This window comes from Dasypus novemcinctus, chromosome 4 (genome assembly GCF_030445035.2).
Source record: "Dasypus novemcinctus isolate mDasNov1 chromosome 4, mDasNov1.1.hap2, whole genome shotgun sequence".
Classification (NCBI taxonomy): domain Eukaryota; kingdom Metazoa; phylum Chordata; class Mammalia; order Cingulata; family Dasypodidae; genus Dasypus; species Dasypus novemcinctus.
The window spans coordinates 164,658,826-164,683,921 of record NC_080676.1 but is presented as its reverse complement, the minus strand read 5'-3'; the positions used below and the strand labels follow the sequence as shown (position 1 = coordinate 164,683,921).

Below are 25,096 nucleotides of genomic sequence, written 5' to 3'. Positions count from 1 at the left end.
ATAAAGCATAAATCCAGAGTTGTACATTCATCACATCAATCATTTTTAGAGCATTTTCATTATTCCAATAATGATAAAAAAACAAAACTTTCAACTTTCAATCACTCTGTGCTACCTGTGCCGTACATAACTGCTATCCTGTTTCCTCCTCTCTAGTGTATTTGTATTTATATTTTGTAGAAACAATCTCATACAGTATCATCTATACCTGTATTTTACATGAGGTTTCACTATGTTATATAATGCCATGTTACATTTTTTAGCTTTCCTTCTAGTAATACAAATGACTTTAGACTTACCCTTTCAACCACTGTCATACCCAAATAACAGCTCTGCTAGTTACACACACTGTCTTTCACCATTTCTATTCATTTCCAAAGATTTCCAAACAATCTTTCTTTTTTTTTTTAACCAATTCTGCACAAATTAACCCACAGCTTTCCATTCTCTAGCCTCATTCTATTTTCTGGTGACCTATATTCTAATTATTAATTCCATGGGCTTATACAATATATTTAGTTCGTAAGAGCACAATCACAGAGCATTTGTCCCTTTGTGCCTGGCTTGCTTCGCTCGACATGATGTCCTCCAGGTTCATCCATGTTGTCACGTGCTTCACGACTTTATTTCTTCTTACTGCTGCATTAATATAGCATCATGTGTAAACACCACATTTTTTTTAATCCATTCATCTGCTGATGGACACCTGGGTTGTTTCCAACTTTTGGCAACAGCGAATTACACCACTGCGAACATCGGCGTGCAGGTGTCTGCTCGTGTCTCTGCTCTCAGTTCTTCTGGGTGTATACATAGTAGTGGTGTTGCAGGGTCACATGGCCAGTCTATATTCAGCTCCCTTAGGAGCTGCCAAACAGCCCTCCACAGTGGCTGTAGCATTCTACAGTCCCACCTACAGGGAATAAGCATTCCTCTCTCTCCACATCCTCGCCAACATTCACCGTTTTCTGACTTTTTAATAGTGGCCATCAAATAGTTGTGAAATGCTATCTCACTGTACTTTTAATTTGTATTTCCCTAATCTTTAGTGATGTTGAACATTTTTTAATGTATTTCTTTACCATTTGAATTTCTTCTTTGGACAACAGTCTTCCCAAGCCTTTTGCCCATTTTTTAATTGGCTAGTTTGGTCTTTTTATTGTTGAGTTGTATGATATCTTTATACATCATGGATATTAAACTCTTACCGGTTACGTGATTGTCAAATATTTTCTCCCATTGAATCAGTTGCCTTTTCACCCTTTTGACAAAATCCTTTGAGGTGTAAAAGTTTTCAAGTTTGAAGAGGTCCAATTTATATTTTCATTTGTTGTTTGTGCTTTGGGTATAACTACCGCCTACCACAAGATCTTAAAGATGTTTTCCTACATTTTCTTCTAGGAGATTTATGGGTGTTACTTTTATTTTTAAGTCCTTGATCTATTTCGAGTTCATTTTTATATGTGGTGTGAGATGAGGTCCTCTTTCTTTCTTTTGGATATGGATATCCAGTTCTCCCAGCACTGTTTGTTAAACAGACTGTTCTAGCGCAGCTGGAAGGGCTTAACGGCCTTGTCAAAAATCATGTGACCATAGATGCAGGGGTCTGAGTTCTTGATTTGGTTTCCCTGGTCGATCTGTCTTTATGCCAGTACCATGCTCTTTTTTACCACTATAGCTAAATAATATGCTTTAAAGTCAGGAAGTAAGAGTTCTCCAGCTTCATTCTTCCTTTTAAAGACATTGGTGGCTATTTGGGGCCCTTTATCCTTCCAAATAAATTAGATAATTGGCTTTTCCATTTCTGCAGAAAAGGCTGTTGGGATTTTTATTGGAATTACATTAAATCTGTAAATCAGTTTGGGCAGAGTCGACATCTTAATGATATTTAGTCTTCCAGTCCATGACACGGAAGGTCCTTCCATTTACTTAAGTCTTCTTCAGAGTCTTTTGGCAATGTTTAATAGTTTTCTGAATACAGGTCCTTTATGTCCTTGGTTAAAGTTTACTCCTAAATATTTGATTCTTTAGTCACTATTATAAATGGGACTTTTTTTCTGATTTCCTCCTCAGATTGTTCATCAGTAGTGAATAGAAACGTTATTGATTTTTATGTATTAATCTTATATACCACCAGTTTGCTGAACTCTCTTAGTTCTAACAGCTTTGTTGTGAAATTTTCAGGATTTTCTAGATTTAGGATCATATCATCAGTGAATAGTGCAAGTTTTATTCTTCCTTTCCTATCTGGATGCCTTTTATTTCTTTATCTAGGCTAATTGCTCTAGCTAGAATTTCTAGCACAATATTGAATAACATTAGTGACAGGGTACATCCTCGTCGTGTTCCTGATGTCAACAGGAAAGCTTTTAGTTTTTTACTAAAACTAAAATGCTAAACTAAACTAACTAAAAATGCTAGCTGTAGGTTTTTCATATATGCACTTTACCATATGGAGAAAGCTTCCTTCTATTCCTTTCTTCTGGAGTATTTTTATCAAGAAAGGATGGTGTATTTTGTCAAGTGCCTTTTCTACATCAATTGAGAAAATAATGTGATTTTTCTTCTTCAATTTATCAGTGTGGTTTAATACACTAATTTATTTTCTTGTGTTAAACTACCTTTGCATACCTGGGGTAAAACCCACTTGATCATGATGTACAATTTTTTTAATGTGCATTTGGATTTGGTTTGCAAGTATTTTGTTGGGGGTTTTTGCATCTATATGCAGGAAAGATACTGGTCTGTAATTTTTTTCTCATAGAATCATTGTCTGGTTTTGATATTAGGGTGATGTGGCTTCATAGAATGAGTTTGGTAGCATTCTTTCCTTTTCAGTTTTGTGGAAGAGCTTGAGCAAGATTGGTACTAGATCTCCTTTGAATGACCGGTAGAACTCACCTGTGAAGCTACCAGGTCCCGGGCTTTTCATCTTGGGGAGTTTTTGATGACTATGTCAATCGCTTCACTTGTGATTGGTTTGTTGAGGTCTTCTATCTCTTCTAGGGTCGGTGTAGATGTTTTGCATGTTTCTAGGAATTTGTCCATCTCGTCTACAATGTCTAGTTTTTGGCATACAGTTGTTCACAGTATATTCTTATGATCTCTCATATTTCTGCACGGTCAGTGGTAATGTCCCCCTCTCATTTCTACTTTTATTTATTTGCCTCTTCTCTCTTTTTTTTGCTGTCAGTTAGCTAAAGGTTTGTCAATTTTGTTGATCTTCTCAAAGAACCAACTTTTGCTTTTGTTAATTCTATGGTTTTTCTGTTCATTTATTCCTGCTCTGATCCTTACTATTACTTTCCTTTGGTTTGGTGTGGAATTAGTTTGCTGTTCTTTTTCTAGTTCCTCCAAGTGTGTATTTGTAGTTTTCGATTTTAGCTCTTTCTTCTTTTTTAATGTAAACATTTGAGGGGTATAAATTTCCCTCTGCATTGCCTTTGTGGTTCGCCATAGGTTTTGATATGTTGTTCTCATTTTCATTCATCTCAAGGTATTTGCTGAATTCTCTTGCAATTTCTTCTTTGACCCACTGATTAAGAGTGTGTAGTTTAATTTTCATATCTTTATGAATTTTCTTTTTTTTCTGTCCATTATTGATTTCCAGTTTCATTCCACTATGATCAGAGAAAGTGTAGTGTACAATTTCGATCTTCTTAAGTTCAATTGAGTTTTGTTTTGTGACCCAACATATAGTCTATCCTGGAGAAGGATCCATGAGTGCTTGGGAAAAAAATGTATATCCTGCTGTTTTGGGGTACAATGCCCTATAGATGTCTGCTAGGTCTTGTTCATTTATATTAGGAATGTAGTTTCAGAATATAAATTTTAAATCATTATAAATAGGCTCAAATACGTCTTTATTAATCAAAATAGGAACCATTACAATCAACACATTTTTGCCAAGGAGAAATAAGTTTGTTGGTTCCTGTAGAGTAAAAATCCATGTTTCAGGATTCAATGAACTCTTGAAAAGCATTTTCTGCATCCTGCTGGTTGTGGAAGCATTTTTCCTGCAAAAAGTTGTTGAGATGCTTGAAGAAGTGATAGTCAGCTGGTGAGAAGTCAGGTGAATATGGCGGATGAGGCGAAACTTCGTAGCCCAACTCGTTTAACTTTTGAAGCATAGGGAGTTGTGTGATGTGTGGTCAGGCATTGTCAGGGTGAAGAAGTGGGCCCTTTCTATTGACCAATGCTGGCTGAAGGCGCTGCAGTTTTTGGTGCATCTCATCTACTTGCTGAGCATACTTCTCAGATGTAATGGTTTCGCCGGGATTCAGAAAGCTGCAGTGGATCAGACCAGCAGCAGACCACCAAACAGGGACCAGGACCATTTTTGGTGCAAGTTTGGCTTTGGAAGTGCTTTGGAGCTTCTTTTTGGTCCATCCACTGAGCTGGTCATCGCTGGTTGTCATATAAAAACCACTTTTTCTTGCACATCACAATCCGATCGAGGAATGGTCCACTGTTGTTGTGTAGAATAAGAGAAGACAACACTTCAAAACAACGATTTTTAAAATTTTCAGTCAGCTCAAGAAGCACCCACTTATAAAGCTTTTTCACCTTTCCAATTTGCTTCAAATGCTGAATGACCGTAGAATGGTTGACACTGAGTTCTTCGGCAACTTCTCATGTAGTTTAAAAGGATCAGGTTTGACAACTGCTCTCAAGTGGTCATTGTCAACTTCCGATGGCCGGCCACTACGCTCATCTTCAAGGCTCTCGTCTCCTTTGCAAAACCTCATGCACCACCACTGCACTGTACGTTCTTAGCAGTTCCTGGGCCAAATACATTGCTGATATTGCAAGTTGTCGCCACTGCTTTATGAACCATTTTGAACTCAAATAAGAAAATCGCTCACATTTGCTTTTTGTCTAACATCATTTCCATAGTCTAAAATAAATATAAAATAAACAGCAAGTAATAAGTCATTAGCAAAAAAACATAAAGCGAGAAATGCACATTAAAATGATGTATAACAACCACATTTAAGAATGTATGCCAATATCAAACAGCAAATTCAACAATGCAAAACCGCAAATACTTTTGCATCAACCTAATATTATTCAAGCTGTGTTTCGCTCTTTGTCCTCTGTCCAGATGTTCTATCCAGTACTGAGAGTAGTGTACTGAAGTATCCAACTCTTACAGTAGAGACATCTATTTCTCCCTTCAGTTTTGCTAGTGTGTCTAATGTTATCTCGTGGCAGTTAGGTTAGGTGCATAAATATTTAATATAGTTATTTATTCTTGGTGAATTGCCTTTTTATTAATATATAATGACCTTCTTCATCCCTTATAACTGCTTTGCATTTTAAAATCTATTTCGTCTTAGTATTGCTACTCCAGTTCTTTTTTGGTTACTACTTTCATACAATGTCTTTTTCCAACCTTTCACTTTCAGCGTGGTTGCATCCTTATGTCTGAGGTGAGTCTCCTGCAGACAGCATACAGATGGGTCATATTTTTTTATCCATTCTATCAATCTATGTCTTTTGATTGGGGAGTTCAAGTCATTAACATTCAGTGTTATTACTGTAAAAGCATTACTTACTTCATCCCTTTTGTCCTTTGGCTTTCAGTTGTCAATCTTACTATTGTTTGTCTTTTTACCCTTTAATATACCCTTCTGAATAATCTTCATTTTTACATACTTCTCCAAGTCTCTCACCCTTGTCTTTTCATTTCAGGCTTCAGTATTCTCTTTAGTAATCTCTTATAATTCTGGTTTTTTGGTAACATAGTCTATCAGGTTTTTGTTTGATTTAGGAGGTACTGGGAATCAAACCCAGGACCTCATACATGGAAAGCAGGAGCTCAACCACTGAGCTACATCTGTTTCCTTCCTTATGTTATGAGGGTAGTCTGTGTGCTTGAAATTTCAACTAGGCCTAGAGCAGCAAGGTGCCTAAGAGTTACCCCCGAGAGCCTCCATGTTGCTCAAATGTGGCCACTCTCTAAGCCAAGCTCAGCACGTAAATGCATTACCTCCCCCCAGTGTGAGAGATGAGCCTCCCTGGTGCCAAGGGATTACTGCCATCACCAGCTGGTGATGCAATTAGAAAAAGGCTTGAGTAAAAGGGGGAAATGGTAAAGACAAATGAGTTTATATGACTAAGAGACTTCAAAATGTGTCGGGAGGTCATCAGAGGGGTCTCGCTTACTCACGTCTCTGCAGGATCTGAGAGATAGCCAAAGTAGATACAACCCCATGCTGGTGCTCCTGAGGGCTACAGAGACACACAGGTTCTATGGTCATGACAGATGGCTCTGGAATTATCTTGCCAGTGGGCCATAATTTGGAAACTGTGCTCCTGGGTGTGATGGAGTTGGACTCAGATGTGACTTCTCTACACATGCCTCTTCTGTCACTTTTACTGAACTTGTAATGGGTGCTGGGGTTGGTGTACGCTCAGGAGACTTAAATCTCTGGACTGTCCATGTGCCCAGCTGGGCCCTGAACCTCAGCAGAGTTGCAACACCTACTCTCCGGTTTGTTGGACGTACCTAAGTCAGCTGATGGGGAGGTGAGGATAGTCAACCACCACACAAGGGAACCGAGAGCTTCTACAGCTGCAAGCAGGAGACTTGCATCCATCAGTGATGTGGGTTCTAAGGTCCCTCTCCATTTAGAGGTGGAGTGGACATCGCCATCCCAGGGTCCACAGGGTGAAGGAATATAATATGGATTGGAGTGGACTTGCTAGTATTCTACTATAGAACTGTTATGACTCTAGCAATGGAAGAAATTGTATCATTGATGTGGAGATGGTGGCCATAGGAGTGGCTGAGGGCAGGGAGAGGGAAGAGGTGTGATATGGGGCATTTTTGGGACTTTTGGAGTTGTCCTGAATGATTGCAGGGACAGATGCAGGACATTGTTTAACCTGCCACAACCCACTGGATGGCTGGGGGAGAGTGGGAACTACAATGTAAACTATGGCCCATGTGGTGTGGTAGTGTCCATGGTGTGTTCACGAAATGCAATGAATGTGCCTCACTGATGAAAGAGGATGTTGATGTGGGTAGAATGGGGTATATGGGAAGTTAGGTTTTTTAATGTAACTTTTTTAATGTAACTTTTTGTGTGATTTATTTATCTTTTTTTAAAAAAGACAATAAAAATGATTATGTTAAAAAAAAATGAGACTTCTAAAAGCAGTTTTTCTCTGTGCAATTTCCATACAGACCAGCAGATGGTGCTCATTGGCGCACATTTTCATGGAGGTGTTTCTTTTGATCTCTGCTTTCCTGTCTTTTGGTCTGGCCAGAGCCGAGATTCAAAGTGGGCTCTGCTGGCCAAATTCACTGAAGAGAAGCCCCCCCAAACTCCCCTTCCCTTTTCCCCAGCAACAGCTGACAGGGAGGAAATCTCAGTCGGCTGTAGTGAGCCAGGGGTTTTACCCTCACTTACTATCTTGGGGGTAGGGGAGGGGAACCCTTCCCAGACCCCGTGGAACTTTGGTAACTCAAGTTTGTTTTTGTTTGTTTTTATTATAATATAAGACAATTATATGATAATAGAATTTTTTATATTATAGTTTTTATTATTGTTTTATTATATATATTGTTTTTATTATAAAACAATTATAATTGTCTTATTTATAAGGTACATAGATCACAAAAAATGTTACATTGAAAAATATAAGAGGTTCCCACATACCCCACCCCTCCCACACCAATGACCTCTTTCATCACTGTGGCATTGTTTCAGGTTCTTCGTGTCTCTGTGCCTCGCCCTCCTGGGAGTTGTGTAGCACTGTCCTGGTCTGCTGACCCCCAAAGCAGGTCCCTCAGACAGTTTTTGGGCCTTTTGCACTGTTTTTGTGAGACAATTGAGCACTGCCTGCCTACTCTGGTGCCATTTTCCTGGAACTCCCTGGCACTATTCTTTTTGATCAACTGAGCTTCCACCCTCCTGTGTGAGTTTTCCTTTGTGCTATTACATCTTTTTATCATTTTAGTATAAATTGCTACCCCCTTCTCCGCTCCCCAAACCCACGTTCATGATGGTTTCATGTCTGCAGTGTTCTGGATGCACCAGCAAACTGTGGACTCGGTCTCCTTCCTGTAGATTTATTTTGTCATACAAGTAACATTAAGACTGCATTTTTATCTGTCAATGATAAAGATTTTCCAGATGCTACTAGCAGCACCATTAAACACTGTTATTTAAAACTTAATAATTGATTTTTGTTACATATTTTCAACTCCGGTATAAAACTTTTTTTCTTTCCAATATTTTTTTAGTAGGGAAACACAACTTGAAAAAACATTTGTCACTGAGAATTAACAAAGAAAAGCCACTCTTTACCTGCTTTGCCAGGAATGGACAATAAAGTATCAATTAAAACTCATATATATATATTTATACACACATCGCATAAAGGACTTTTTTTCCTGCAAAAGCTCAAGGAGAAAATATCCACGTCTTGGTCCATACCTGCTACTGTTGCCATCGCGACGTTTCCCTGCTGCAACGCGGACGCGGGCACCACGATCCCCTGGGGGCTGAGCGTGCCTGTGATGGCACTCTGAATTTGCTGTGAGTCATAACAGACAAATGCAAGAAGTCATTTGAAAAAAGAAAACCCTCATTTAAAACGTCAAAATAAGTGGTATGCTGACATCATTTATAGGGAAGCATGCTCAAGGCAAAGCGTTTGCCAGGTGGAAAGCCTTTTCAACAGCCTACTTTGCACATCTGAAAACCGAGAGGTAACTTTGACACGCGTTCAATATGATGCCAACACTGAAAAACTAGTTTGCAACGTGGCTTCACCTCATCCCCTGTGAAAAATGCTGAAAAGTCCCAGGCACATGGTTATGAAGACGGCTTTCTGACCAAAACTGCCCCACCTGATCACACACCTTTTTCACTGGACATGCTCAAACAGATCCTGAGTTTTTTTCCAAAAACCCTATATTCCTGACAGGATAAAGCTACGTTGCTGAGTATACTGGAAGTCTGCATCCGGGCTGGGGAGGCAGCACCAACGACCTGCCAGCCCAACGCCCGCACATCCTCGGAGCAGGTCCTGCCCCGCGGCAAGGGCAGGTCAAGGGCAAACGCAACATCCCGGAGCCACACGGGCTAATGGCTCCCTCACTGCTGGTCAGGGGCCATCGGGGGGCGGTTGTCTCTGCACTCCACATCTCACACAGGGCCCGCATGGTGCAGGCATGCAGGCATCTCAGTGGTAAAATGCTGGGTGCGGCCGGGCAGTTATGGGACTGTACAGGTTTTGGTAGGGAGGTCAAAATAAAAGTTAAGGCATCCAAACCAATCATCTAAGCTCCCAGCTCAAGAACGTAGAAAAAGAAGAGCAAGATAAACTCAAAGGAAGCAAAAAGAAGGAAATCATAAAGATAAGAGCAGAAATCAATGAAATAGAAAAGAGAAAACAGCAGAGAAAAATCAACAGAGAGCTGGTTCTTTGAAAAGATGAATTAAAATCGACAAACCTCTAACAAGACAGAAAAAGAGAAGAAACAAATTACCAATATCAGGAATGAAACAGGATATCATTACAGAATCTGCAGACATCAAAAGGACATGAAGGCGGAAGCAGATGTGGCTCAAGCAGTTGGGCGCCTGCCTACCACACGGGAGGTCCTGGGTTTGGTTCCCAGTGTCTCCGAAAGAAGAAGAGCAAGACAGCGAGCTGATGTGAGCAGCTGGAGCAGCGAGCTGACACAATGAGATGATGCAATAAGGAGACACAACGAGGAGACGCTGCGAGGGGTGGGGCAGGGCCCAGCCTGAATACCTGGGGCTGCACAGGGGAGTACGGGCTTCCAGGCTCTCCACTCAGCAGGGTTTCGCTGTTCATTTTCGTTTTCAGACAAGCAATATATCGACTGCAGAAATCCTTGCAGAGTTCATTAACCTTTTCTAGCTCCAGAAGATGAATACGCAAAACCTGGATTGCCTTTACCATCTAGAAGCAGAGAAAATGAAGATGTTCAGACAAGGAAAAGGCAGCGCTGTCGTGAGTGCTAAGCAGCACCGGCAACTACTCTCAGCTACTGGCCTGAGCGCCACGCCGTCATCGGCATCTCTGCGCCAGTGAGAAGGAGCCACCTGTCTCTGCCCCACGGCCCCCTCCTTTCTTTGATGGTTCAAACCTTTATATGCCTTGTTTAGAGCTAAACAAATTCAGCCCCTTATTTGAGATGAAACCAGTCGAAGTTCCTTCAAGGAAATAAAGCATAATTTGTTGGGACACCCTAATTGCCACCCTAGACCTCTAGAGTGTCACTGCCAGCCACTGGACGCCAGCCAGAGGACGCCCCTCTTCCTGATGCGCCCTGCTGAAAGGGCAGAGCACTCAGCATCGACTGAAGACTGTGCTGTGACCCTCCTTCGCTGAAGCCCTCTCTAATGGGTTACCTGCTGGCGGCATTCCCTTACTGCTCCCCTCCCAAAGTCTCCTTCCTAGCCCCGACCTTAACCCTGCTACTTTACTTCCTGCTGTTTCTGACCAAGCTCCGCGTGGCTGCACTGCTCTAACTGACCAAGTGTTAACCCCTCCAGGAGATGTATAGGAAACCCCACCTGATCAGCAGATGCTACCGGCAGCCAGAGAACTCGGAATCCAGCCCGCGGGCTTGCTATCACCCCAGACCCGGAACAGCCGAGGCAACCGCCCTCCCTTACGCTGCCGCAGCCCAGCAAGCTCCGTCTCGCCCTCGCGAGAACCTGTGTGCTCGCAGAAGGCAAAAGAGCAAGTGTGTCCCCTGGGAGTCAGTGTGCCTCTGGGGCTGTTCATGATTTGGGGATGTCGTGGAAACAAAGGTTTTTTAAACTCCAATGGAGGAAAAAGTTTGAAAAACAGCTCTCGTGCTCAGGAATTGCTAGATGCTATACTGTTACCAAAGGTTTTGGCCATCATTAAAACTCCTGGTCATTCTAGAGCAGATACGGAGGAGACCCCCGGCAGCCACGTGGCAGCGATAAATTCTAATCCTACTCCTAGTTCCATAACGACTTCGAACCAAATAACTATTGTAAACACAGAAACATTACTTGGTGACTTTTTTTTTTAATGGGGGGGGGGGCGCCAGCTGCTTTTATAAGCCTTTAATTAAATCATGATTTGGCCCTAATGGTAAACCAGTCCTATTTGCTACTAGGAAACAGTTTTGGACATTATACCCAATATGAGTCACTGGAATAGTGATACACTGGTAGACTGGGAAAAGCAATATTTCTGGAAACCATCCCCTAAAATAGCTATGAAAAATAGATGACAATTGTTTAATCTGTCCCAAGCATAATCCAGGAAAACCTTTCCATAGCTCTCAAGGACATTTTCCCTTACCTTCTGAACCTTTAGAAACTGGGCAATTGGACTTTATTCAATTACCCCCATCTCAAGCCAATAAACGTGCCTCACTAATGATCTGTATATACTTCCACTGGGCTGGAGCCTTTCCCTGTAGACAAGCTGCTGCTGTTACCATTGCAAAGGAATCACTAGGAGAAATATGCCCAAATTTTGGCATTCCCTTGAAACTTCACAAAAGACCAAGGAACCAAGGAACCCACTTTCCTGGACAAATTATATAAATAATATGCAAAATATGGCCTATTTGGCAACACTTTCATTGTGCCTGTCATCCCCAATCCTCAGCTTTTTTTTTTTTTTAAAGATTTATTTATTTATTTAATCCCCCCCCTCCCCCGGTTGTCTGTTCTCTGTGTCTATTTGCTGCGTCTTGTTTCTTTGTCCGCTTCTGTTGTCGTCAGCGGCACGGGAAGTGTGGGCGGCGCCATTCCTGGGCAGGCTGCACTTTCTTTCGCGCTGGGCGCCTCTCCTTACGGGTGCACTCCTTGCGCGTGGGGCTCTCCTATGCGGGGGACACCCCTGCGTGGCACGGCACTCCTTGCGCGCATCAGCACTGCGCGTGGGCCAGCTCCACACGGGTCAAGGAGGCCCGGGGTTTGAACCGCGGACCTCCCGTGTGGTAGACGGACGCCCTAACCACTGGGCCAAGTCCGCTTCCCCCTCAGCTTTAATAGGAAGGAAAAAATGGTATAATTAAAGCGCGATTAGCTAAATTCATGGACTCCTTCAATCTACCACGACCAAAATCTAAGCTCCAACCCTTCTGGAAAAAATAAGTTACCCCTATTTGAAATTCTAATAGTGAGACCTATGAAAGTAAGCTCTGAAATACATGAGCCTTGCCTCATAAAAGGAAATATCTTAATTTATTATCAGGAACTAATGAAAATCTTAGGGAAAAGTGACACCTTGGTAGACGAACCCCCTTACAGCGCACGCCCAAGAGGTGAAGGCATTTGGAACCCCAGTCTTCAGCCTGGTGACTCTGCATACTGGAAAAGACACCTCCACCGAGATGCGTCCAACCCAGCTGGAAAGGGCCCTATCAGGTGAGTTTAACTTACCCCCGCGCAGCCAATTTAGGAGGTGTTGATTCTTGGACTCACAGTTTTCACTTAAAGAAAATGCGCAGTCCTGCCTGGAAGTCCATTCCTCCTGGGGACCTAAAGCTCAGTGTCACCAAGGACCAGAAGCAGACAGCACCTGACGTGGACAGCTATTCAGACGGGACCAGGCCCGGGTAATCAACACTTAGTGGTGATCTTAGGCTTAACTCCCCCAGAAGGTGACGGCAGGCGAGGCGGGTGGCTCCCCAGCACGAGCGCCAGGCGTGACTGTGGGCAGGGGGAAACGGCCCAGCCTTGCCGCTGTACTCCTCGCGACTGCCCTAGCAGCTCTTCCTGGCGTTTGTGTCTCTCCCTCACCCCTGCTTCGTACCCCAGCCCAGCTGTTTCCAGCCCTTCTAAACTCGGTTCTCGACCACAGCCTCTCCTCCTGGTCCCTTGACATTCATCATCCTCTGCCCCAGCCACACAAAAAGCTGCTGACCCGGGCAGCCTACCAAATCACTGGGTCTGTGCTAACATGGACTCCACGGCATTCAAACCTGGGTAACCATTAGAGGCGTCGAAGAGAAAATCCAAGTATTACATCAACTAGGGAACTCGGAAGCTTGAGGCTTAACACTAAATCTTCAATCTTGGGAAGACAGGACCTCTGCCCAAGCCATGGGGCCACCACGCCAGCAGCCTGGCCTCACTGGGAGCGTGTGGGAAATGCAAACTTTGGGGCCAGGGCACAGCCACAACCCCCGGCCCCGCCCCCAGTGAATCAGAAAGCAGGTGATTCTGAGGCAGCTGAAGTTCAAGGACGGCAGCAAAGCAGAGGCCTTGGCTCAGTTGCCCACCGGAATGGGCCGGTGTGGCCAAGGGCCCCTCAGCGGCTGAGCGCACATCAACGCCTCACCCGGAGGGCACTGCCTTTCCACTCAAAGATGAGAAACAGGCTGAGAACAAGACAACCGCTTACAACTCCATCAGGGCACGGGAAGAGAATACGTAGAGAGGAAATAAGGAAGCTAAGGCTCCTGTGATTTATTCAGAAGCAGGACACCTTCCAAAGATCGTTTTCTGGGGTAAGGACCCTAAGACGGGGGTTGGGGACCTGAGTGGTCCTGGGGCTGTTTGAGAGAAAGACCGTGTCTGTAAACTGCTCTATGGCTCTGGGTGTGATACCCCTTGACTGCCTTAGAGTCAGCAGAGGTGCCCTTGCTGAAAGTACCTGCTAAGATGAGGGCTTTCACTGAGGGGAGGCTGCAGGGAGCAACACTGCTGCCCACACTGGCCGCAGCCCTTGGGTTACCCCACCCCCCACACCGGGCCTTCAGGACAGCTTCGTCCAGCACCACAGGTCAGCGTGGGCTTAAGACAAGAGGAAGTCGAGAGTTGCTGGTGGAAGCTGAGCGTGGCACTGACGTCAGCACTCCACGCCCAGTACACTTTAGAAGTATCGAGGACAGAACTGAGCCTGCACAGCCCGCGTGGGACGAAGCCTCCACTCACTCACCTGCGGCTTCCAGGGCGGGCGACCTGCGAAGGCTGGCGGTCACTCAGAGCCAGGTGAACTGCTCTGCGAGTGCCACCTTGCTCCTCCAGCACCACTACAGAGAGCCTCGAGTTCCAACCAGAAGCCTGGAATTTCCTCAACAGATTTTAAATGTAGAAGAAACAAAAGGTAAAAGCACATTCATTGTACTTACTAGATTGTCAGTTTCTGGATCTTCACAGAAAAAGGGCTTCCCTTCCTTCTCTTGCTTCCTCACAAAATTTTCAATGTCCACATCAAAGCTGGCAGAGGTGGTGCCTTCAGAGCCCTGGGTAGACTGCTCGCATTTTTCAAACAACAGTGCTAGCAACGGAAACAGCGGATGCCTGAAGGGCAAAGGACAGAGGTGGCAGGTTCCTGGAAGGGCATGTTGGCGTGCACAAACGCATGATGCCCTATTTCACGGGACAGCTCTGCTGAGCTGTAACTCACGTGCCACACAAATGGTCCTTTAAACTGAGCATTCCCAGGTGTGCAACCATCCCCCTATACTTCCAGAACATTCCATCATCCCAGAAAGGAGCCCCACACCCATGAGCAGTTACTTCCCACTCTGCCCTCCCTCTAGCCCCTGGCAATTCTGTCCCTGTGGATTTAGGTATTCTGGACATTTCACATAATTGGAATCTTGGTGCTTTCGTGCCTGGCTTCGCTGCTTGGCGTGTTTCCCACATTCATCCATGTTACGGCAGCTTATCAGAACTTCATGACTTCTTATGGCCAACTGACAATGCCCCACACGGACATGCCATCCTTTGCTTATCCATTCATCCTTTGATGGGCACTGGGGTTGTTTCAACTTTTTGGACATTATGAATAACACAGTGTTTTAGTTTGCTAAAAGCTGCTGGGAGCAATATATCAGAAATGGGTTGGCTTTTGCTAGGGGAATATATTAGGATAAAAGCTTACAGTTCTGAGTCTGTGAAAATGTCCCAAATCAGGGCATCATCAGAGATGCTGTCTCACCGAAGGTCAGCTGCAGGGGATCCTGGACTCCTGCCATGTGGCGAGGCCGAGGGGCAGCGGTCTCTGTCTTCTCCTCCAGGCTCTCTTTCTCCCCGAGCTCAGCGGCGGGCAATCAGGAACCTGCCTTGTCTCTCCTTGCTCCTCCAGCTAACAGGGCTTTCTCTCTGCCTCCGTGTGCCGCTGATTCCAGCTTCTGGGTTCTTTTCTGTCTCTGTCACTTCTTTGTGTGTCTCTGCTTTCAGTCCTCCGTTTATAAAGGATCCATCCAGCAAGGGGACCGAGACCCACCCTGGGCCCCGCCTCCCTGAAGCCAGCCAAAGGCTCCTGAATCCCATCCAAGCCAAGGACCCCACACCCAGGAATGGGTTAACTCCCAGAACATAACCTTTTCTGGGATTTACAAAAAGCTTCAAACTCTCACATGCAGCATGAACGTTTGTGTTCAAGGTTTTTGTGGGCATGTGTTTTCCATTCTCCTGGGTACATGCCTAGAAGCAGAGTTGCTGGTCACACGATGACTCCATGCTTTGCGCTTTCAGGAAGCGCCAGGCTGTTTCCAAGGTGGATGCGCCACTTTACATCCCCACCAGCAAGGTACGAGGGTCCGTTTCTCCACATCCTCGCCAACACTATCGTCTGTCTTTTCCACTGTGGCCATCTTAAGGCAGTGACGTGGCATTTCTGGTAGTTAGTTACACAACAAATAAAAGAAAATAACCCTCTTCCAAAAACTTCAGCCCATACAGATGGAGGAAACACCCTCCGGGATATCACACTGCACCCCTCCACGCCCAGGCTGCCACTGTTCAGTTAGTGGGTGTCCTCTCCCCAGCATGCTGTGCGCTCACACGGTTCTGTAGCTTGTTTTGCTCCTCAAAGCACGCCACACAAGCAGGGCCGTCTCCGTGGGCCTAAGGCCAGGCAGCCTCAGGGGTCTCGTGCTTGGTTTAGTGCTCAGCAACCACCACCTTAAAATGCTTAATACTCTGTGAACAGCTGCCTAGAGCCGTGTCCACATCAGCACACAGGCCCCCGTCCTCCACACGCAAGCACAGCAGAGCGGCCGCCGCCCCACTGCTGGCTGCCAGGCTGTCCGCAGCGGAGTGACGCTCACATGCACGCGCACAGCAAGTCCCCGGGGGAGCCTCAGTAAACTCAAGCCACAATCCGCTGGGGAATGCCCAGACACAGGATGTGCCCACACCGTGAGAGCTGAGAGGCGCCAGGCCGTTCCCCAAAGGGAAGTGACAGCCACAACCGCTGCAACCAAGACTTTCTATTTTGGCCAATCAGATGGGCAGAGAAAGCATGTCACATTGAAGGTTTCTTCATATTTGGCCATCTACTGTGCTCTTTGGGGACTTGTCCAAAGGCCTTTGTCCATTTTTATTTTAATCTGTTTATCTTTTGCTTATTTATCATTTTAAAATTTTTAAGGTATTAAAATTTTGTCTCTAATTATGTCACATAATTTTCTTCCCAATCACTTGCATTTTAACCTATTTATGGTACTTACATCATAAAAAATGTTTTATTTTTGTCTTACAGCTTTTTAAGGTATTGAAAAATATCAGTCTTTTGTTTTTGAGTTTATGCCTCATATAAGAAGGCCTCTTCAACTTAAGATTATATATATTTCCTTTGCATTTCTTATAAACTTTTAAATTTTATAAATATTTAGATCTTTAACTGGAATTTATTTTTGAGAGCAAAGTAAGGTAAGATACTTATTTATTTTTATTTTTTTAGATTGATTTTTTATTTCTCTCCCCTTCTCACCCCCCCCCCCCCCCCGCCATTATCTGCTCTCTGTGTCCATTTGCTGTGTGCTCTTCTGTGTCTGCTTGGATTCTTGTCAGTGGCTGGGAATCTTTTTGATGCTCTTTCTGTTGCATCATTTTGCTGCGTCAGCTCTCCGTGTGTGCGGGGCCACTCCTGGGCAGGGCGCAGGACGGCTCTCCTTTACGTGGTGCACTCCCTGTGCACGGGGCTCCCCTACATGGGGGACACCCTTGCATGGCACAGCACTCCTTGCGTGCATCAGCATTGTGTGTGGGCCAGCTCACCACACAGGTCAGGAGGCCCGGGGTTTGAACCCTGGACCTCCCATGTGGTAGGTGGACACTCATCAGTTGAGCCAAATCCACTTCCCTTATTTTTTCCCAAATAGCCAACAGTTCTTACAATATATATTAATTCATTTGTTTTCTACCTATTGGTTTGAAACACCTCATTTACCATATAGTCTTTTCACACACATGGCTCTGTCTTAATTCTTGAATTCAAGAATCTTGACTCTACATATTCCTGTGTATTGCTGTACTCATCTATGTACTGCTGCACTCATTTACATATTCCCATGTATTGCTGTACTCCTCTATGTGTTCCCATGTAGTGCTGTGCTCACCTCTGTATGTCATGTATTGCTTTACTCCTTCATGTATGCCCGTGTATTGCTGTACTCACCTATGTATTGCTATCATACTAATTAAATGACTATAGTTAAGCAGATTTTAAAAATCAAATAGTGAGTTAATCCACACTGTTCTTTTCTCCAAAATTTCTTGGCTATTCCTGTGCATTTTTCTCTTCCAGATAAATTTTAGAATGAATTATCGGTATGTTCTTTTGAAATATTTTTAATCCTGCTGTGCTTTTGACTACAATCCATTAAATTTATAACTTGGTTCAAGAAGTAAAACCTCTACACCACTAAGTGTCCTCATCTAGGGACGTGAAACACAGCCTGATGATTCAGGCTTTTGTCCACGGGCTTCATTAAAGTTGTTCAGAGTTGTCTTTAGTTCTTGCATACTTCTTGTTAAAAGTTCGTTACAATTATGCATAGCTTTTTGTAGCTTTTATGAGTGGAATTGTTCTTTGAAATTTTTAAAATTGGATTACTGTTGGGGTATATGAAATCCATTGATTTTTTTAAAATTCTACTTTATTACCTTTATTTTTAAATTATCCAGCTGTACAACTGATTGTTTTTGGTGTACAGATGTAAGAATTTTAACATGTATAGATTCACAGAAGCAACACTAAAACCAGGACAGAGAGCAACCCCAGCACCCCAAATCAGGCCTCTGCGTGTGCACTTTGTCATCACAACTCACCTGGCCCCGCTGCCCTGCTCCCCAGGACCGACATGGACCTGGGGACTGGCTGCGACCGCTCTGCAGAATGCAGACGACGCTCATGCACGCTGTCATACCTGCCAGTATTCTGTTCTTTCTACGATACAGATACACCACCATTTGCCTATCCATCCACCCTGCGAATAAACATTTCTGTGGCCCCAGTTTCTGACATTTATGAGCCAAGCCGACATGAACATTAGTGTACCGGATTCAGAGTGAACAGAAACACTCCTTTCTCTAGGATAAATACTCAGGAGCACCAGGGATTGCTGGTCATAGAATAAATGTGCATTTAACTTTATAAGAAACTGACAAATGGTCCGCATTGCCACTAACAATGTACGAAAGCACCAGCTGCTCGGCATCCATGTCTACACTTGCTAGTCTCTTCTGTTCTTTAGCCATTTGAATAGGTGTGCAATGGTACCTTGCTGCAGCTTTAATTTGCAGTCCCCTAAAGGCTGATGACAAACATCTTTTCAAGGGCTTTACTGCAATCTTATAACCTCTTTGGTGAAGTATCCATTTAAGTCCTTTACCCATTTCTTATGGGACTGCTTATCTTATTTTTGACTTTTGAAAGGTTTTTCTGTATTTTAGTCACAAGTCCTTTGTCGAACATAGGATTTACAAGTACTTTTTCCCATATAGCTTATCTTTTCAACTCTCTTAATGTTTTTGGTAGAGCAGACATTTTAAATTTGGATAAGGTCCATTTCATCAACTTTCCCTTTTATGAATCTTGCTTTTTGATTCCTGCCAAACAATTCTTTGCCCAAGTCAAGGTCACAGAGACTTTCTCCTAGGTTTTCATCTAAACGCTTTAGTTTAAGTTTTACACTTAGACCTAAAGCAAGTTTGAATAAATTTTTTTTTAATTAAAATTATTTATTTTTACGAATTACATTCAAAAAACACGAGGTCCCAATCAACCCCACCGCCCCCACCCCCCACTGCCCCAACAGCAACACTCTCTCCCATCATTGTGAGACATCCATTGCACCCAGTAAGTACATCTCTGAACATCACTGTACCCCGTAGTCAATGGTCCACATCATAGCCCACACTCTCCCCCGTTCCATCCAGTGGGCCCTGGGGGGGTCTACAATGTCCTGTAATTGTCCGTGAAGCACCACCCAGGACAACTCCATGTCCCGAAAACGCCTCCACATCTCATCTCTTCCTCCCATTCCCCAAACCCAGCAGCCACCATGGCTACCCTTCCCACACCCATTCCACATTTTTTCTGTGGACATTGGATTGGTTGTGTCCATTGCACATCTATGTCAAGTGGGGGCTTAGATTCCACATGGATACTGGATGCACTCCTCCTGCTTTCAGTTGTAGACACTCTAGGCTCCATGGTGTGGTGGTTGACCTTCTTCAACTCCATGTTAGCTGAGTGGGGTCAGTCCAATAAATCAAAGTGTAGGAGCTGAAGTTGAATAAATTTTTATGTACAATGAGAGGTTCTGGAAGAGGACATTTTTCTTTGCACAGGTGGGTCCCTTTGTTCCAAGACCATTTCTTGACAATCTATGCTTCCTCCCCTGAACTGCTTTTGTACTGTTGTCAAAGATCAAATGAATGTATGTATGTAGTTCTGTGCCACTGATCTGTGTCTAACCCTAACCTACACCAAAAGGGTATGAGGACTGTGACTTCACAGTAAATCTTGAAATCAAGTAGTGTCATTCCTCCAGTTGTGTTTTTTTTTCCCAAAATTGTTTTAGCTGTTCTATTTCCTTTGCCTGCCATATAAAATTTCGGATCAGCATCTAAATCAACCAAAACTCCTGCTGAGACTTTTAACTGCAATTGTGTTAAACTTCTAGATCAATTTATAGAGAATTACTATCTTTAGAGTGTGCTGAGGATCCCAATCCATGCACATGGAATGATTCTCTATTAGGTTTACTTTGATTGCTTTTATCACCCTTTTAATATTGCAGTTTTCAGACTTTGTACATGTTTTATTTATAACTAAAAATTTTTTGGCAGGGAAACCCTAGTAAATGGTACTGTCTTTTTCTAAATTTCAATTTCTGATCATACATTCCTGATGCAGAAATAGGTCTGGCTTCTGTGTGTTTTCCTTGTACACTGCGACCTTACTAAACTCACATATTAAATTCTAGAGGCTTTTGGTAGACCCCTTGAGATTTTCTACGTAAACAGCCCTGTTGACTGTGCTGAGGGCTGATTCCATTTCTCCCCCTCTGATCTGACGTGGCTTTCTTTTTCTTGCCTTCCTGCCCTGCATGAACAGGTGTCATGCGGGTGGACAGCTCTGCCTGTGCTCCTGGCCTCGGGAAGGCCTTTGGTCTTTCACAAGGATGAAGCTCAGGGAGGTGTTTTTGTAGCTGCCCTTTATCATGTTAGGGAAGTTCTCTTCCACCTTTACTTTGCTGACCATTTCCAAACATAGCTGGATGTCCAACTCTGTTAAGTGCTTCTCTGAAACCACTGATAATACTCATGTGGTAGAGCTCATGGACTGCATTCCGAATATTGAACCAGCCTTACATTCCTGGGAAAAACTCTATTTGGTCACAATATATTATTCTTCTTATATATTGCTGCATTCAATTTGTTAATGTCTTATTGAGAACTCTGATATCTACATCTGAGGTATATTGGTCTGTACTTGTTCTTGTTGGGTGTTTTGGGGAGTAAGTACTGTTTTTGTCTGGTTTTTGTATCAGAGAGATGCTAGATTCATAAAATGAGTAAGAAATATTTCCTCTTCTATTTCCTGGGAGAGATTGCATAGAATTGTTGTTGGTTTTTTCTTCTTTACATATTTGATAAAATTCACTGAAACCTCTGGGCCTGACGATTTTTTTCTATAAGGTTACCTGAAATGCAGATTTACATTCCAAAACTTTCTCTCCCTTATCAAGATTAGGAATAACATCTTAACTTGAGACAAGGTTCACTGCGGTGCAGTTGTCACATCCTAAGGGTGCCTGACCAGTCTGCCCAGCTGATCACTGGGTTCCCGTTCTGCTCTCCTCGTAAGGCCCCACGTGCCGCCCACCTCGAGAGCTACCTGTAGATGGCCTGCTTGTCAGCGTCCATGGGCGTCTGCGACTCCACGGGGGCGGGACTCACTCCTCCTGCATCAGGGTCACAGCAGTTGGGATCTTGTTCCGTTTTTAACTCTGTTACTACTTGCATCTGTAAGAGGGGGAGGATAATTTTGTTATCAAACCCAAAATAAATGCTGCTTAGCATTCTATTTCCAACCAAGAATACAACAGCAACAGTAAACTACCAGACAGTTACATGACTGGAGATAATGTAAGACTAAACTTCTTGGAATTCAGTTTGCTTTGAAAATAGAGAAAGCAAATGTCAAATTTTAGAACCATTTAAGAACCAAGGTAACCAACAGCTCTGACAAGCTTATGATTTTCAAAATTATGGTAAGTACACACTATCTTATCCCAGGGAGCTATGCGTGTGCGCTCTGGCTCCACTGCCTCTCTCTTCCTGCGATGCCTCTTCTCCTTTCCTAATGCTGCAATACCAGAAAGATAAACAGACAGTCCCAGTTCTTCCTGCTGCAAAAACAATTCAAACCCAAGATGCCACCTATTTGTGACAGGGCTCAAATTCTCACTCATCTACTATCAGGTTTCAGGACTCCGTAAGCAGTAAAGAATTCTTTATGTTTCTGCACTCAGAGAGTCAAGGCCAGCTGCACCTCAAGAAACAGCACCAAGGAGTGACAGGGTCCACAAAAACATCACAGGAAGATTCCACGGTATCATTTAAACAAGCTGTATGTTTGTCACGTGGATAAAATTTTTTACCAAAATAATGCTGCAAGGAAGCTCTCCTCATCCAGGAGAGACTCCCTGCCACCCGGCCACTGGGAGGCCGACAGGACGGTGGACCCCGCCCCGACAGGAGGACAGGACGCCTCGCTGCGGCCACGGGCTGCGGGCGGGGCGGTCCTGCAGGCCCAGGCTCCCGCCCGTTTGTTCTGTCCTCTCCAACAGTCTAGAATGACCCAAGGAAACTTCTCTTCTGTGACAGAAAAGGTACTGCTTTTTGACAGTACCATGTACTTGGGAAATTGTCTCTCTCTCTCTTCAAAAACAAAACAAAAACTAAAGCAACTAAAGCCCTATCAAGCACAATCTTTTTGGAGAGCAATCTAACAAATACATAAAGTTCTTTCCATATTTTTTTAAATGATTGTGAAAAAACAGAAACCTTAATGTCCAAACTCAGAGAAATGGGTAAGACAATTATGATACATCTATATTCTGCTATATTTAATAGCATTTAAAATTTAATAAAAATAAATAGCATTTAAATGCTATATTTAAACAGCATTTAAAATAATATTCACACAAAGTGATCCCTGTCCTGAGAGAACAATGAACTATTAACAGAGAAGCACCTCTGCGTGCCCCTCGCGTGGAGCCCACCGCGTGGAGGTGGCGGGTGGAGCCCACCGCGTGGAGGTGGCGGGTGGAGCCCACCGCGTGGAGGTGGCGGGTGGAGCCCATCGCGTGGAGCCCACCGCGTGGAGGTGGCGGGTAGAGCCCATCGCGTGGAGCCCACCGCGTGGAGGTGGCGGGTGGAGCCCATCGCGTGGAGCCCACCGTGTGGAGGTGGCAGGTGGAGCCCACCGTGTGGAGGTGGCAGGTGGAGCCCACCGCGTGGAGGTGGTGGGTGGAGCCCATCGCGTGGAGCCCACCGCGTGGAGGTGGTGGGTGGAGCCCATCGCGTGGAGCCCACCGCGTGGAGGTGGCGGGTGGAGCCCACCGCGTGGAGGTGGCAGGTGGAGCCCACCGCGTGGAGGTGGTGGGTGGAGCCCATCGCGTGGAGCCCACAGCGTGGAGGTGGCGGGTGGAGCCCATCGCGTGGAGCCCACCGTGTGGAGGTGGCGGGTGGAGCCCACCGCGTGGAGCCCGCCGCGTGGAGGTGGCGGGTGGAGCCCATCGCGTGGAGCCCACCGCGTGGAGGTGGCGGGTGGACACTGGAGGCAGAGGGGCCAGTCATGGCACCAGCTACGTCAGAAGGTGGGTGATGCCACAGGAAGGAGCCGGAGATAGGGTGGGCTGCGGGTGGCGATACACAACAGGGTGGGCGGGGGGCTGCGCACAGAGGTGGGGCTGCTGCTGGCCCGCTGGGCAGGCAGAGAGGCAGCCCTTCTGAGTGGGGGCCACGACGTGGGGGGAGGCCCTGCAGGGAGGAACGAGCCAGAGCTCCGCTGGAAGTGCAGGTGTGCTGGGCGCCCTGGCCCTCCTCGCCGCAGTCCTCCAGGCCGGGAGGAACCCCCTGGGCTGCCTGCCTCCTACCCAGGTCCTGAGGCCCCAGGCAGCAGGAAGGCAAAGGGCAGGCTGACCCTCCTCCCAGGAGCGACCTGGCCAGGGCTCCACGCGGGTGGGGTGGGGGCTTGAGCCAAATCCGAATCCGAGAGCCCCTCCGGCCCGCCCCAGGAAGGGAACGAGCCCTGCCAGGGGAAAGAGGCTGACTTGGCGCACGGGAAAACACTCAGCAGCCTCTCGGGCGTTCCTGGAGACAGCGGTGCCCAGCTGAGCTGCTCCTCCTGCCTCCCTGTGCCCCCCGCTCCTCCAGAGGCAGAGCCCAGGACACCCGGGCTTTCAACCTCCCCCGGAAACAAAGGCCATCTACAGTGGAAGGCAGTCAAAGGCCACCCACCGAAAGAGCCGCCAGGCTGGCGTGATGCCAGCACGGCGCTGAACGGCACGAGCACTCTGCACTGCACACTTGGAAGTGGTTCAAGTGGGAAATGCTGTGTTATACATATGTGACCACAGAAGTTAAAAAAAACCACCCCCATAGCATCAAAGAAAGAAGACTCTCTAGGCACAGCCGCCCAGCATGGGCGAGGTACAAGACACAGCAATGCAACGATGCTCAGCACGATCCCGGGGCAGGGCGGAGGAGGGAATACAGCTGGCAAAAGACCAAAGGCAGGAACAAAATCAAGACACCCCACACAGGAGAAACCAGGCACGAACGAGCAAAAGAAAAGCCACAGCTAGTGCATGCTATCGCTACTCAATTTAGGTTGATAAAAGAAATGACAGAGATTAAAAAGGGATGAAAAACGAGGGATCTGTTTCCTGACCTAAGGAACAAATGAGGCCCAAATATCATTATAGACCAGACCACACACACACAAAGCCAAACTGAATAGACACTACTAACCAAGAGTCAGGGGGAAAGTCTGAGACATTTGCAGCATATGCGGATGGGAAAGTCGAAGAATCACGGCAACTGAAGAAAAGGTGATGATGTGGAAGGCAGACCCAGCAATCCAACCTAAGGGTAAGCATGTGTGTGAGGCAGACAGCACAAGGAACACAACGAGGGGCACACTGCTGTCTGCAGAGCTGCAGCACAGGCGCAGTTTCCTGAAATGGAGAGAGAGCTCAAGCCACAGCTCAAAGGTCTGCCACACTCCAGCACAACCCGACAGAGAATGTAAAAGGCAAGGCACATGCCAGTCCCACGCTAGTCAAGGTTTAAAGAAAAATTCCTCAGATATTCATTCAGGCAAAACAGATCCCCTACAAGAGGGACAAACCAGTTTGGCCTCGAAATTTCCCGTGGCAGCCTGGCCTTCTTGCTGGAGGAAGAGGGGTGGGTGAGCATGCTACTCCCACCCACGACGTCACCCGAGTGTAAACGCAGTAGGAAGGCATTCTCAGACGTGGAAGCGCTCTCTAAAGAGGCCCCCCAGCTGCCGCCGCCGGCCGCCCCCACCCAGAGGCGAGCGGGCAGGGGAGCCGCGGGTCTGGCGCGAGGCCCACTCCGGGGCCGCAGCCCAGGACACCTTCACACAGCCTCCCGCCTGCGTAGGCCGAGGGCACCTCAGGGGGACAATCCATGAAGGAAGTGAACTACCACTAAACCAACGAGAGCAAACAACACGGGGGAATTCCTCTATCTTCTGTTGCTTACAGTCAAGTCTTATTTTCCCTTAAACAGAGCAAAAACCAGCAGCCAGACTGTGCGAGATGCCCAGCACACCACAGCTC

The 25,096-nt window shown here is 45.6% G+C and overlaps 1 protein-coding gene across 2 annotated transcripts in view; it reads right to left on the bottom strand.

The window, feature by feature from the left end:
• Positions 1-25,096, bottom strand: part of PKNOX1 (PBX/knotted 1 homeobox 1) — an 81,071-nt gene that overhangs the window by 19,909 nt on the left and 36,066 nt on the right. For both annotated transcript variants that reach the window (XM_058296293.2, XM_058296294.2), the window contains 4 exons: positions 21,121-21,248; positions 14,111-14,282; positions 9,772-9,942; positions 8,445-8,544 (listed from right to left, as the gene is read on the bottom strand). In XM_058296293.2, coding sequence (XP_058152276.1) covers positions 8,445-8,544; positions 9,772-9,942; positions 14,111-14,282; positions 21,121-21,248 — 571 coding nt within the window. The remainder of the gene's footprint in view (positions 1-8,444; positions 8,545-9,771; positions 9,943-14,110; positions 14,283-21,120; positions 21,249-25,096) is intronic.